Here is a 15926-nt window from a genome sequence, read left to right as displayed (position 1 = left end):
GAGACAGGAAGTCTAGTCCTGCCAAGAATGTAATAAGTGTTAATCGAGAGGCAGTTTCTGTAAGCAACACCAGAATGTTTCCTTCCTGCCTTCCTCACAGGATTAGGCCAGTAATTTCTTTGAACTGCTTAGCATGTTAACAACCAGTTCTAGCGAATAGGTGCGAACTGGTAGAACCCCACCCCTGCTTCTGAGTTCAAAGTGTGGTCTTTGGATTTTGTGCAGGTATGCCTATGCCTTTGCTTCTAAAAATTATCCTGACAGGTCTACAAAGCAAAGGGTCACTGACTCTCTGAATTCTGAAGCAAAGCCTCCTTTCCAGGAGACGGTTTGGGAGGGTTGGGGTTGACTGTAGTAGAATCTTTTGAGTCTTTGGACAGGGCTCTTCCTCTTCTGTGTCTCACTCAATTCTAGTCTAAACCTAGCAGAAAGAGCAGGCCTACAATGACTTCCTCAGTTGATGATCTGAAAAGAATTTCTGAATAGCAACAGGTCCAGATAATGATTGTGTCAGCTTTGGAAGCCATATTAACAGAAGCTTCCACACTGCCACATTCCTGTGCCTGGGAAATTAGGATGGGGGATTTTTAGAGTATTAGTAGTTAGTAGTTCGACACACGAACATCTTTATAATGGGGTACTTGTCTACTTGAATGATGTTCTCATCTACACTGAGACAGATGGACGACCCATACCCCTAGTGCGCCAAGTACTGAAAAAACTTCTAAATCTGTACATCAAGCTGTCGAAATGTGAATTTCACCATGTGCAATTGGACTACCTGGGCTACCGAGTTTTCAATGAAGGTATAGAGATGGACTCCACCAAAGTACAAGCTGTTCTGGGTTGGCAAGCCCTTTGCACCCGCAGACAGCTACAAAGCTTTCTGGGGTTTGCAAACTTCTACCAACAATTCACCCCCTCTTTGCAAGATTAACAAACCCATGATGGACCTCCTAAAGACAGGGAGTACAGGTAGGTAGGTAAGTAGGTAGGTAGGTAGGTAGATGATAGGTAATAGATAGATAGATTGGTAAATAGGTAGGTAGGTAGGCAGGCAGGCAGGCAGATCTTTTGGATGAATGTATGGGTAGGTAGGTAGGCAGATTGGTAGATCTATATTGGTAGATAGGTAGGTAGGTAGGTAGAAAAAAAGACAGGCAGGCAGGTAGGTAGGTAGGCAGGAAGGCAGGCAGGTAGGTAGGCAGTCCTTTTGGATGGATGGATGGATGGATGGATGGATGGATGGATGGATGGATGGATGGATAGATGGATGGATGGATGGACGGACAGACAGACAGACAGAAAAAGAAGAAAGAAAGAAAGAAAGAAAGAAAGAAAGAAAGAAAGAAAGAAAGAAAGAAAGAAAGAAAGAAAGAAAGAAAGAAAGAAAGAAAGAAAGAGCGGTGGCACTTTGGGAAAGAAGAGCAAAGCCAGAGTGGGAATTGAAGTCCACACAAGTTGCCAAGGTTGAGAAAGACGGGCTGAATATATCCACCCAGCCATTCTAGTTAGAGTTTGGCATGCTGTTTGATTCCAGCTTAGTCAATAAACCATGGCTAAGATCTTCCTGCTCCTTAATGCAGCTGCCCCTCTGCCCCTTCTCCAGCCCTCTGCCCCAGTTCTTTCTTTGGCATCCGATTTTGCAATGCCAACCTCCCCGGGGCAGCGATGTGGCCGACTTGACCCTCTTTGCTTTGACCCAAGGTCCACTTCCATCGGGCCAAGCAAGGGGAGGCGCTCTGCACATGCTCAGAGACTCCCAACTTCGGGGAAGTGCTCCGCCCATCTTTATGCTCTGCCTGGGAGGAGGAAGACGTGTGGAAGCAGCCCAGACCAGCAGAGGCAGAGGGAATGATCACTTGGAAAGTAAGCAAGCAAGCAAGCGCAGGGCTCGGTCGGAAGAACTGGGCTGCAGAGGGAGGCTAGGTTCTAGGTCCGGGCTGGCCACTTAGAGCTGAACCGAACCGAGCCATGCACCTTGGAGAGCCGCAGCTGCACTCACCCACATCCTGTGCGCAAGCCCGGTTGGCTGGAGAGACAAAGGCTGGGCGGGAGCTGCGTGCTCCCTTGTTCTCCTCTGGGGAAGGGGGCCCTAATGCTGGACCACCCACCCCTTCCACTGCGCGCCTTGGGAGGATTTTGCTTTTGGGCCTTCACTGCTTCCACCGGAGAGGGCAGCCTGCAAGCTAAGGCGCCCCCTTTCCACCACCTCCCACTTCTCCCCCTCCCCACCAGGCTTGGCAAGGCGGGTACCACCTACTTTGGGAACCACTGACCTAGTCCTTCAGAGGAGCCACGATGCCAAATTGGCAGGCCACTTCGGGTTCTTAAAGACTTTACACTTAGCTCAGAGGCAATTCTGGTGGCCCAGCATAAAGAAAGACGTGGACAGTTATGTGAAGAGTTGCACCATTTGCACCACAATGAAAAAATGACCAGAAAACCCCCCGGACTGCTACAGATGGTAGCAGAATCAATGAGGCCATGGGAGGAGATCACAATGGATTTCATAGTGGAGTTACTGAAAAGGGGAGGAAACATGGTGATCTGGACTGTAATAGACTTATTTTCCAAACAGACACATTTCATACCATGCAGTGGATTACCCTCAGCCCACGAGTTAGCCAAGCTGTTTTTGAAACACATCTACAACCTACATGGAGTACCACGGAGAATTATCTCAGAGGGGTCCAGTTCACAGGCAAATTTTGGAGGGAGTTCCTGCGGACTATCGGGTCATCCCAGGGCCTTAGCTTAGCTTTTCATCCAAGTACCAATGGGGGGGGGGGGCAGAGGGATTGAATGCCATGGTAGAGCACTACCTGAGGTGCTACGTGAATTATCAGCAATCCAATTGGGTGGACCTCCTGCCTTTCGCGGAGGTTGCGTACAATAATGCTGTTCACAATAACATGGGACTCACCCCCTTCAAAGTAGTGAGTGGTATGGACTTCGTCCCAATGCCTGAGTATCCAAGGGAATCCCCTCTCCTCAGTCAGCCTGACTGATTGAATGTCAATGCTGAAAGCAACTTGGGAGAATGTCAAAAAAGCACTGGCAAAAGCGGCATATAGCTATAAGAGACAGGCAGACAAACACCAAGCCCCACAACAGCCATTCCAGGTGGGGGAGAAGGTCTACCTCTCCACCAAATATCTGAAGTTAAGACTCCCTAGCAAGAAATTGGGGCCAAAGTCCATGGGACCATTCCCCATAGTAAAGGTCATCAACCCAGTCACGTTGCAACTGAAGTTGCCCCAATTGTTAGGGAAAATACATAGCAGCCTCTTGAAACCCATGGTGGGATCGACCCTGAGGTCCCTACCTCATTAGCCCCCAGACCCCGTGGTCATAGGAGGCCAGTGAATCCTCAATTCAAGGTGGCACAGGAGACAACTCCAATATTTAATGAAATGGAAGGGCTACCCCTTATCAGAGGCATCTTGGGTAAAGAGTAGGAACGTCCAAGCTGATTGCCTTGTGACAAGGTTCCATGCAGAAAACCCAACCAAGCCTGGGGGAGGTTCGCAATCCTGTCCTATACCTGCAATAAATTTGTTTCCTTTTTGTGTTGTACAGGTCATCTTCAAGAAGCGAGGGGAGCCAAATGTCAACTCATAAAATATTTGTATGGTCTTTTTAGAGTTGCCAACAGAAAGGGAGGGGGGAGCAGTGCAGCAGCTTGGAAATCAAAAGTGCATTCCATGAATAGTTTTCAAAGATAGTAACTAGGTGACTAAAGTTTCTGCCGCACAAAATTCTAACTGGAGAACATGACTGATTACTCTTGGCTATGGATGTGTCCCATTGGAGAATATGAATTATGATATACCCAGGTGTGGGGGAAAACCAGGGTCAAGGGTGACAATGAATTATGTGTGTCAGAGTTGACTACACCCAAGTAGTATCGGACATGTTAACTCCCAATAAATCCTTTTGAAGTTTTGGAAGTTTGGCTTGAGACTCATGATTTAATTGGGGTAACTGCTGGAATCCTGATAATGGATGGACTCATTAAAGAAAGGGTGGGAAAATACAAAGAAAGCTTTAGCAGAAGCAGCTGATGAGTATAAAAAAACCAAGCAGACAAGCACCGGTCTCTCCAATCACCTTTCCGAGTGGGAGACAAAGTGTATTTGTCAACTAAGTACCTACAATTAAGGTTACCAAGTAAAAAACTTGAACCAAAATTCCTTAGTCTTTTTCCTATAGTGAAAGTAATTAACCCTATTACTGTTCAGTTTAGCCTCCCTCGCATACTAGGGAAAATACATCCCGAAATTCCACAGCAGCCTATTAAAACCAGCCATAGGTTCTACTTTAAGACCTATACCTGCTGCTCCTCCAAAGCCTGTGGTAGTACAAGGTGAAACACATTATGAAGTTAAAAAGATTCTCGATTCTCAATTTTAAAGGGGCTGGTTACAATATGTAGTTCACTGGAAAGGATACCTTTCGTGAGAAGCTATTGGGTGAAAAGTTGGGATGTCAAGGCTGATAGATTAGTTAAACAATTTCATGATAAATTTCCTAACAAGCCAAAGTTCCTCCTGGAGGGGGGAGAAGGGGTTAAAGTGGTTTGGTGGACAATTCATTAACTCCTTATCGTGTTTTGTCTATTTTATTTTCCAGGATGTGTTGGTTTCTTCAAGGGGGGATGCCTGTCAGCTTTGGAAGCCATATTAACACCAGAAGCTTCCATGCTGCCATATTCCTGTGCCTGGGAAAATAGGAGGGGGGATTTTTAGAGTGTTAGTAGTTAGACATAATAGCATTCTTCTTTTCGATCAAGGTCATGTTATTCCTGCACCTGGAGAAGGAGTGGTTGAAGGGATGTCTCAAGTTGGGATAGATGGTGATTGGACCATGTGATGGACTGATAGGAGCAGGGTGTTAAAGTATTTGAGATTTAATAGCTGACCAGCTGCTTTAAGGCTGATGCAATGAAGCAGCTCGGTTATTGCTGCTTTAAGACTGAGGATGGGTCTCACAAGGCTTTACCACTTTAAGAAGCTGTCTATATAAAGGCAGCCATGAGAGGGCATATCTCTCTCTCCTTGTGTTCTGTCTCCATTGTGGTTCTCCATGCAGAGTAAAGAAGATTGATGCCTTGCCAGGTATTTGCCTACCACATATATGTATGTATATAGCTGTCTTGTATATAAACCACTGTTAAAAGACAAAACCTCTGTGTGCTGGGTTGTCTCACAATAGTAGTCACACTGCAAACACTCTGACACAGGGGTTGGATTTTGACTTTTGAATTACTGAGGGAAAACCCGGAACTCTCAGATTTGGGTTTTCCCAGATGGGCCAGTATGACTTTTCCAATAAAAAGAAACTTTGAGAAAATGCCTGCCCCAGAGTTTTTGGTTGGAGTTTGGTTTTGCTGGAACTCTGACAGATTGATGTTTGCAAGTGCACTGGAGTTGGACCCATTCTATTTCTTATTCTGTCCTGACCTTTCTGTTGCTTCCTACAGGGAGGCCTTGCCTGGCCGAGCTCTGACCCTGGACCTGAGCAATGAGAAAGATGTCTTGATCCGACCACTTCATAGCAGCCTTGTAGAAGAGCAGCACTGTTTTGAGGTATAGAATAATGATATATTATTTCATCACTTGATTCAGTAATGAAATAATTCTGTATTCTGAGAGTCCTGAAGATTCACCTACCTTCAGATTGAAACTCAGTCTGTTTATACTCCATTCATCCATAAAGTTGTTCTGGCTAGATGAAAGATTTCAGGAAGTTCTTGCTGCCAGAATCTATAAAAGCCTATAAAAGGCTTAACTTGTCCAGTATACCCTTTGTCACAGAGCATCTGCAGCCCAAAACATTTTGCTGCCTGAGCTGCATAAACGTACGTGCCCTCTGCTCTCTGATAGTTTTGGTAAACCGGCTTAGTCTGGTATCTCAAGATTATATTACATGAATGCCATGTGGTCATGAATCATGCAGTAAGCAGCTGAAATGCTGCGCCTTCACTTTGTTAATCCTGACAAAGGGACTGTTACCCTTGAATGATAGAACAGATCAGCCTGTCGCAGGGCATGTCTTAACTAGAGTTCTCCTCTCTTAGGTCCTGAGGGCTGGGAAACGCTACTGCTTTAGCTGTTCATCTGCTGCTGAGAGAACCCATTGGATGGAGAACTTACGTCAAGCTGTTCAGCCCAGTATGGTAAAGCAGTCTTGACTTGTACTGTTCATAAAATGGACATACTTTTCCATAGGAAATTCCTTTCACCCACACCACTTTCTTTCTCCCTATATCTTCTCCTTATAAAAAAATCTTCCTTATTTGTCTACTGCCATGGTCTCTGTTCTTATCTCAATCATTCATCCAAAGCAGAAATTCTAGTCTTTAGGACCAAAAAGTCATAAAGAGCTGGCAGTGCTTGTAAGCATTGACAGGCCTCTCCAGTCACTCCCACTTGTGTGTCTACCCACTATTCTCACCAGCAAATCCTTAATTTTGGTAGTTCATCTGCTCTGGACCTAATCCTGTTTGTTTCTTGACTTTTCTTTGTGACTTCACCTTCATATCTAAAAGTTTTGTGTATTGCCACATAGTTGTAGGAGATGACCTGGCAAGGACCTGGTTGAGCTCAAAGAAGAGTCAAACACATCATCAGTCTCGAGTCCCTTCATGCCCATAAGAGATTTAAGTCTATCGCACCTTGAATTCCATTGACTCTGATCTACCACCAATTTGCTTTGACCATTAGTAGTTCAGATTGTTAGAGAGCTTTAGTGTACAATTAACTTATTCATTTGAACTGCCTGGACTCCTGATTTCCTGCATTTAATAACAGTTTTCTTCAGTACTTATGGTAGAAGTGTGGATTTCATAGGAATTGCAGCCCAACACATCAAAAAAGGTGCCACACTGCACAAGTTGTAACTGTTGTAGTCTGCTGGAGGCCTGTGGTGCTGGCAGTGGAGTCAGACAGTGGGGAGGAACATGGGCCAGTCCTGGAGTCTAGGGAGGACTCGGATGAGGGATCTGCATCCAACACAGAGATGGAGCCAGGGCCATCTGAGAGTTATGTGCTGACTCTAGAGCCTCCAGAATCTGACATCAGCAAGGCAGAGGAACAGGGGGAGCCTGTTCCCAGTGCACACTTGTGCAGAGCTGCCAGAAGGCAAGAACAGTTAAGACAAAAGGGGTGACTTGGGAGTAAGGCTTGGCTCCTCCCATAAGACATAAAGGAAGAGCAAAGGGACATGAGCCTTTGCTGGAGCAATTTTGTTTGTTCTGATTGGTTTAAACTCTGAAGCTCCATGTTGACTTTGTGTTCCATTTGGCCTTGTGCAGCTAATTGGCAATTTAGTCATTGGCAGCATTTCAAGGGAGATAAAGGTGGGTGCTTATCAGCCTTATCCCCAAAAGACTGTGGCAGACTTCTGTTGGACTATTCACAAACTGTTTGTGAATATAATTCATAGCCATTAAAATAAAAAGAGGGTTTTGGGGACTAAGCGTGTGATTGTTACTGTCTCAGGAAGCCTTGGTCAGAACAGTAACACATCTTGTTTTGCATCCAATCCAAGCTCTTAATCTTATCCCATGCATCTATTTTCCAGGACAACTGCCAACGGATGGAACACAGGTTAAGTCTCTGGGTATATGAAGCCCGACACTTGTCACCCAGGAAGCACTACCACTGTGAAATCCAATTGGATGGGGTCCTGTATGCCCGCACAACAGCCAAGCAAGCCAGTCCCATAGGAACTCTCTTCTGGGGCGAGCACTTTGACCTCAAGACTCTTCCACCAGCTGTGGAACTACAGGTCTGCCTGGTACAGGAAGAAGAAGGGCTGTGGCCAAAGGAGAGCCACATTTCCAGTATGTCTGTTCCCCTAAAAGAGCTGGCTGCTATGCACCAGCCCTTGGAGAGATGGTACCCACTGGGCAAAGAGAAGCCAAACATGCCCACCCTTCGACTCCGAGGACGATACTGCAATTTCAAAGTGTTGCCCATTGTACAGTACAAAGAATTTGCTGAATATCTCACTTTCCATTATCGAGAGTTATGTGCTTCATTGGAGCCCAGCCTCAGTGCCAGAGACAAGGAAGAGCTGATGAGTGTCCTAGTGCGGGTCTTGCAAAGCACAGGCAAAGCCAAGGTACCATTTAGGAAACAACCTGATACCCAGATTCATCATCAGAATTTTCTTCATGCTGCTGTGTTGATTTTCCCCTCATGGGCTGTTTTATTGCTAGATCACCTGGTGTTGTGGGATTATTCTTTTAGTTGCTAAGGTGACTCTCAGGTCCACAGGAGAAAAACCTGGTATCATTTTACCCTTTCCCTAACATCCTGAGCCTGGTTGAAAGCAGAGTTTAAATATGAACACAGAACAGGATGGGATTTATTCTACTGACTCCCTTCCCATCTTCATTGCAGGATTTTCTTATTGACTTAGGTGTAGCCGAGCTGGACCGTTTTGATGACCGGGAAGCTTTGATTTTTCGTGAAAACACACTAGCCACCAAGGCCATTGATGAGTACATGAAGCTGGTGGGAAGCCCATACCTGCTGGCCACATTAAGTAAGTTAATTTAGAAACTCTGCTTTATAACACTAAGAAAAATGCAATGAGGGTTAGTGCTTATAATTGTTACATGGTACATAAGGTGATTCAAGATGGTAAGAGAAATCTATGTCTGATACCATGTTTCCCCGAAAATAAGACCCTGTCTTTTATATTTTTTTGCCACCAAAAAAGGCACCAGGTCTCATCCACTGACTAACCTCACTTGTGCGCATCACCCCTGGCCTCCTTTTAGCTGTCAAAGGCCTTCAGGAACTTCTGCAGCCGATAAGGTTTTCCTGAAGGCCTCTGCAGCCGATAACAGAGCTCCGGATCGATCCGGAGCTTTGTTATCAGCTACAAAGGCCTTCAGAGGTCTTTCCAGCCTTGCCAGCTGCAGAAGAAATGGGCTGGCAAGGCAGGTGTCAGTGTGTACAAGGCCTGGCTACATCTGTCCAAAGGTAGTAGGAGGGCAGCTCCATATCCCACATCCCCACCCTAACTTAATTTTTACCCTTGCACCCTGGATTGGGTGGGATCTTAATTAGGGCTTATTTTTGGGGGTGGGGTAGGGCTTATATTGGGCACATGTATAAAAATCAAGCTAGGACTTACTTTCAGGGTAGGTCGTATTTTTGGGGAAACAAGGTAGTAACCATCTCCCACTGCTTTGGTTCTTTACAATTTGGAGGGACCCTGAAAAATTAGCGAAATTCATCATTAGCATTGCTAGAATATGATTATCATTATGTCTTTAATATGCAATGATAGCAAGGGTGGGAGTGTATCAGTTCGGACTGGTTTGGTAGAACTGGTTGTTATGATTCTCTATAGTTTGGAAAACTGGTAAATCGGGCCTCTGGCTGGCCCCGCTCCTCTCTGCCCGCTTCTCCGCTCCCTGCCCAGTCAGTCCTTATCATGCATGCGCAACATTGTGTGCATGCGTGACACTGCTGCCTGAAACCTGCTTTTGCGCGCCTGCCAGGCCAGCCATTGCTTCCTGCCTTCCACTGCATCCCTGCCTGAACTGATCTCCCTGGGTGAGTGAGGCTCTGCAAGCCCCGGTCACCTATCTGCCACTGCTGGTCGCCTCCCCCCCACTTGCCTTTTGCCGCTGACACCGGTCACCTTTTCTCCCCCCACTTGCCTTTTGCCGCCACTGCTGGTTGCCTTTCTCCCACCAATTGCCTTCCACCGGGGAACATGTGGAAAGGCTCATATAGGCTCTGGCAATGTCAGCGGCTGCTTCTCTCACCTGATGCTCCAGCTGGGAGAGCAAGAGAGTTTCCTGGCACAGCAAAAAGCTTGCAAGTCCCCCTCCCATTGGAAACGGCTCCCGGGAAGCAGAGAAGCAGCCAGGTTGAATCCTGCTTCTCTCTGCTGCTCAGGAACCATTTCCGATGCGAGGGGGACTTGCAAGCTTTTCATTGTGCCAGGAAAAACTCTCTTGCTCTCCCAGCAAGAGCAGCAGGAAGGAACATGTGGAGAGGCTCATGTCAGCAAGGCACCCCTTGATCGAGTCTGGGACAGCTGACAGTAGCTGCAGGGAGCAGAGCCTGGAAGTCCTGATGCATCACATGTGTGGCCACATGGATGGCGGGAGGGGGAGCTGGTTCCAGAAACTCTGACACCATCAGAATTGCCATTGCCTTCCTTGCTGCCATCACCATTGTCACCTCGCTGCCACTGCATTCCCCCCCCCGCAGGTATGGTGAGCGTGAGCCCTGGAACGGGTGACTGACCACCTCAACTGCTGCTCCCACCAACTTTTTTGCATGCCAAGAGTGGAGTTGAGAGAGAGCGAGAGCAGCCCTCTTGGCACAGAGAAAAGTCGTGCATCTCTCCATATTCCTCTCTCAGCGAGCAGCCTCTCGCACCATCTTTAAATTTAGCGCACTTCACAAATGAGGAGGAGGGGACGAGACTGTTTGCAGAGAAAGGAATATGGGGAGATGAGACGCATGACTTTTCTCTGCGCTGAGCTGCTTTCGCTAGTGACTCCAGACTGTTTTTCCCAGCTAAGACAAGATTATCAAGGAAGAGAAAATCACATGTAGCAGATGCCTAGCAAAATTTAGTAATTCTGCAGATTGGCTATTTACACTGAAATCAGGTGCAAGATAGTGATGGTAGGTAAATTATTGGGCAGTTTAGTTTGGTATTTATTTCAGTAGGCTGATTTTAGAAAGCTAAACAGGATCAGACCTGATTAGTACTTGGCTGGGAAGCCAACACAAAATAGGGTGTGGGAAGGAATGGGGTTGGGAAGGAAAGAAGGAAGATAGGATAAGATAACTTTTATTGTCATTTGTTTACTGTTAGTACACTGGCACACACACACACACACACACACACACACACAATCATCGCCCAATTTGAATACATAGAGGAAAGGAAGAAAGAGTATTGGATACATATGCACAAATGTGTGTGAAAAAAACTGCAAAGAAATAGGATTATTAAAAAGCAACTTCCAAACTTAGCAGTTATAGATGAGAGAGAGAAAGAAAGATGAGAAACAGAGAGAGGGAGAAAGAGAAAGAGAGATGAGAAAAAGAGAGAGAGAGAGAAAGAGAGAGAGAGATGAGAGAGAGATGAGAATACATAGTGTGTGAAAAAAAACTGCAAAGAAATAGGATTATAAAAATACAGCTTCAAATCTTAGCAGTTATAGAATGAGAGAGAGAAAGAGATATGAAAAACAGAGAGGGAGAAAGAGAGAGAGAGAGAGAGATGAGAAAGAGAGAGAAAGAAAAAAAGAAAGACAGAAAAAAAGAAAGACAGAGACGGAGATACCTGTTTAAAAGAAAATAGAAAAATGGCTCTTTGAGTGTTTAAGGTTGCAGACCCCTGGGTTAGTCAAACATCATGGTCATTAAGCGAACCTGGTGGTCATTAAGCAAATACTGGTTATTAAACAAGTCCATTTTCCCCAATGGGCATTTTTAACCGGAAACCAGAAGGAATTGTTGGAAACTGGCAAAAAATATAGAAAACCTCAGTCAAAAGACTATGTGGGATGTTGTAACTGGTCATAAGTGTGTGTGTGTGTGTGCATGCGTGCGTGCACGCGTGCGTGGCTGTCAAAACACCAAAAACAGGTCAAGTAGCTCTGGGGAGGTAAGTCATAAATTAGAACACTTCAGGGGTGGGATTCAACCAGTGTTACTACTGGTTCAATCAGAGTGCATTTTGTGGTCAGAGTGCATTACCGATTTGGTTAGAGTATGTTTCAAATGCGCACAGGTGCGCAGCGTTTGAAAATTCTCTTCTTTTCTGCTTTTTCAACCTCAGCTGTGCCACGCAAAGCAGCTGAGGTTGAAAAAGCAGGAAATAAAGGACAGCCAAGAGCACGGGCGGGTGGTTGAGCCAAACAGATGACCAAAAGGTTGTCGCACCGAACCGGTTCAGTATCTGCTGTTCTTCAGAACTACTGGTTCTATAGAACTGGGCTGAACCGGTAGCATTCCACCCCTGGAACACTTGCTAAGCAACTGACAATTAAGCGAGGACCACTTATATTTGGTTTGCCCATCACATGGCCACCTACCCTTCCCACCCCAATCACATGACCACCTAGCCACACCCAGCCAGTCACAAAGCAATGCCCAGTCAGCAAGCCACGCCCACCCAGTCACATGACCACCAAGACAAACCCACAAATTAGGCCATGCCCACAAAACCAGTTGGTAAGAAATTTGAATCCCACCCCTGAATGATAGGCTCATCAAAGAATCTGTCAATGTTTCTAACTGGAGGCAAGAAACTAAGTTAGAAATACAATTGTGGGTTGTGACCCAGAACTGTGGCTCTGCAAGCATCTATGCCATGCCAGTCACCTAATAGTAACTTATGGGGGAATGTCTCACAGGTGATATTATAATCAAGCCAAACTTTTTGGAGGATTGCTGTGAAGTGGACCCAAGCAAATGCCCTCCCCGTGACCTGGCTAGGAATCGCAACCATCTGCAACAACTCTGCAAAGAGGTCTTCCTAAGGATTGTTATGTCCAGCAGGTGCGTACTTGAGTATCAACCAGGGTGGTCAGGGAGTTTTCTCTCTTGCCACCACTGAGTGGAGGCCAGATTTGCTTTGTAGAAGGATTTCTGGGCTGCTGATTTCCCAAATGGCTGAATCAAAAGGGCCTGATCTAGGATCTTTGATGGCTCATCTAGCACACAGCCTATAGGCCCAAATGAACTAGAAAAATGGGCTGTTCTGCTAGGAATAGGTTTAGCATGTAAAGTTAAGTATAATGAGTATACATTTGCAATTTACCCTTATCTTAGTTTAAGCAGCTCACCTTCATGTGAGATTATATGAAAATGGCTTTACAGTAATAAGTTGAATTGGCTACAAGTGAGATCCTCAGATGTTTCTGAGCAAAGTCCCTAGGCTGGCTATAGGCAAATTGTGGTTGGTCACTCCATCCAGACCCAAGCATACTCTGAAACAGAATTCAATATATCCAGGCAAGGTTGTTTAGCCAGAAGACATGGCTGTAACAATTTTGTAGATCAGTGGTCACTAATATACCTTTAAGCCTAATTTCAGCCTGTCATCTTTCTCTTTGCAGTTCCTTTCCAGTTGAGCTTAGCGAGATCTTCACAGCCTGGCAAGAGGAGTGCCAGTTGCGGGGGAAGGTGGACATTGGCCAGCGACTTGTCTCTGCTTCTCTATTCTTGCGCTTCCTTTGTCCAGCCATTATGTCCCCCAGCCTTTTTGGCCTCACACAGAAATATCCCGATGACACCACCTCCCGCACCCTCACCCTGGTGGCCAAGGTTATTCAGAATCTGGCTAATTTCACCACGTAAGTAACCATGTCCCTGGTTCAAAATTCTAGACACTTGACCTCAAATACAAACTAGTGCTACAAAAAAAGATAGGACAGATAGGACAGTGGCCCAGTGGTGGGATTCATTTTTTTTTTTACTACCGGTTCTGTGGGTGTGGCTTGGTGGGCATGGCAGGGAAGGACACTGTAAAATCTCCAGTCAGAGGTGGTATTTGCCAGTTCTCCGAACTACTCAAAACTTCCACTACCAGTTCTCCAGAACTAGTCAGAACCTGCTGAATACCACCTCTGCCCTGGGCATAGGGTTGGACTAGAAGACCTTTGAGTCCCTTCCATCTTTTTGATTCTATGATTCTAGCCTGTTCTATAACAAGGAGTGCATTGATAATCAGAGCAATGACATTATATGCTTCTGTGAGCATATGCAGAAGATGCAGAAGACAGAGCAGATTTTGAAAAGGCATCTGGGGGAAACAGACTTTCCAACTATGGAACCAGGGGTGGGATTCTACCAGTTTGCACCTATTCGCTAGAACTGGTTGTTAACATGCTAAGCAGTTCGGAGAACCGGTTGTTAGAAGAAATTACTGGCCTAATCCTGAAAGGAGGCAGGAAGGAAACATTCTGGTGTTGCTTATAGAAACTGCCTCTCTGTTAACCCTTTTTACATTCTTGGCAGGACTAGACTTCCTGTCTCTGGAACCTCTCTGGAGTTTTTTCCCCCTCCTTTGCTGGTACTTTGTTTGTGTGGAGTGACCATTCAAAGTTACAATGGCACTGAAAAAAGTGACTTATGACCATTTTTCACACTTACGACTGTTGCAACATCCCCACATTCATGAGAGGCCAGGCGAGGAGATGCGTGCCTCAATGTGAGTGATATTGAGTTGGCCACACCCAGCCAATAATATGACCACCTAAGCCACGCCCACAGAACTGGTTGTTAAAAAATTTGAATCCCACCCCTGTATGGAACTATGCAAAAATATGATTATTGTTTAATTTAATGTATAACATAGCAAAGTACAATTTTAAAAAACCCTCATAACTAATATCAGTCCAAGATGTCAGAAAAACACTTTTTAAAGTGGGGATGTAGGGAAAAAAATACAAGAAAAATGATAGTCCTATTTTTCTCTCCTTTTAATGAATTGGCAATTAGGATTTTGAGGTCTCCTACCTGTTAATAATGATATAATGTACAATAATTTAAATCTGATTACCTGAATCTTTAACCATGCTAAAGTGTACTTAGCTCCATATGACTATGTTGATATTGCAGTCATAATGATATTTTTTCTTCCAGGTAATTCAGATAGATAGCCATTATTGGTCTCCATTGTCCATGAGTTTCTCTGCTCTCTTTTAAATCTATACAATTGTAGACCACCTGCTACATCCACAATTGTAGGATACAAAACAGACCTACTACATTTGTCCTTGCTTTGGGAGTTTCCCATCAACCTCTGGTTGGCACAGTACAACATTAAAGATGTGCTGAATAGCTGGGATGTTTGTTTAATCTAGCTGGGTTCTTCTTAGGCTTATAGTGGCCTTATGAGGAACAAGGTCGTGGGGGGGGGGGGAGTTCCAATTGTTTTCAGTCACAGAAACTATTACTTTTTTAAAAAATCCCAGAACTCCTAATCTAGAAAATAGTGCCTGTGATTTGTGTGTGTCTGTGTGTGTGAGAGAGTGAGAACGAGTCCTGTGTTTCCAATAGAATAGAACAGAACAGAATAGAATCGAATAGAACCTTCCAACCTTCCACTCAGCTTGCTTTCAGAAGTTGTGGCAGCTTCATTGCTAGAATCTTTCAAAAAGAGACTGGACTGCCATCTGTCAAAAATGGTGTAGAGTCTACTTGGGGATGGGGGCGGGAGTTGGACTAGATGAGGACTACAAGGCCCCTTCCAACTGTTAATCTGTACCTTCTGTCTTTCTAGAGTCTCAACATCTTTTTTATAGTGTGGTAAACAAAACTGGATGCAGTACTCTAGGTGTGGCTTTATAAGGCTTTATAGAGTAATATTAGTACCTCATTTAATCTTGATTGTATCCCTCTGTTAACTAATTAAGTATACAGAGATAAGTTGTTTAGACAATGATTCTATGGCAGGGCTGGGAACCAAACTGTTCTCAGCCCAGTTCCGGGACCATCATAATGCCTGGGGAAATGAGACAAAACTTAGGTTCCTATGACCCTTTCTGCAAAACCTTACCTGTATACAAGGCCTTCAAATATTATTATGGTATTTAAGGCTGGCTCTGGGGTGTCAAACCTAAATATATATGATATTTTAGGTTTTGGCATCTATGCTGCAAGACACCATCTACTCAAGAAAAGGCAGGAGTTAAGCTGAAAGAGCAGGGAAGATCTCATGGTGCAATTATTGGACCAGAAGGCAAGAGCTGAGCAGCTTTATATTAGCCAGTTGCACTCCATTGGCAGCCTGATACAGGGGAATCCATTGACTTCCCTGGTTCAGATTAAATGGATTGTCTCAGCAGGAATTGTATAAATCCTCCATCTGGCCAGTAGGACCAGTGGCAAAAGGAATGGATCTCTGAATTCAGGGCTCAGCCATAC

General features: G+C 45.1%; 1 protein-coding gene across 1 annotated transcript in view; it reads left to right on the top strand.

Annotated features, from left to right (window-relative positions):
- RASAL3 (RAS protein activator like 3) overlaps nt 1–15926 on the top strand; it is a 48154-nt gene that overhangs the window by 15859 nt on the left and 16369 nt on the right. Inside the window, exons 7-12 of the mRNA XM_026679637.2 lie at nt 5486–5591; nt 6083–6181; nt 7588–8130; nt 8412–8556; nt 12410–12554; nt 13115–13351. Coding sequence (XP_026535422.2) covers nt 5486–5591; nt 6083–6181; nt 7588–8130; nt 8412–8556; nt 12410–12554; nt 13115–13351 — 1275 coding nt within the window. The remainder of the gene's footprint in view (nt 1–5485; nt 5592–6082; nt 6182–7587; nt 8131–8411; nt 8557–12409; nt 12555–13114; nt 13352–15926) is intronic.

This window comes from Notechis scutatus, chromosome 2, assembly GCF_049901735.1.
Source record: "Notechis scutatus isolate UNSWTSFEM ecotype Mainland chromosome 2, rNotScu1.2, whole genome shotgun sequence".
NCBI classification, from domain to species: domain Eukaryota; kingdom Metazoa; phylum Chordata; class Lepidosauria; order Squamata; family Elapidae; genus Notechis; species Notechis scutatus.
The sequence above is the reverse complement of the archived record's forward strand: the minus strand, read 5'-3'. Positions and strand labels throughout refer to the sequence as shown.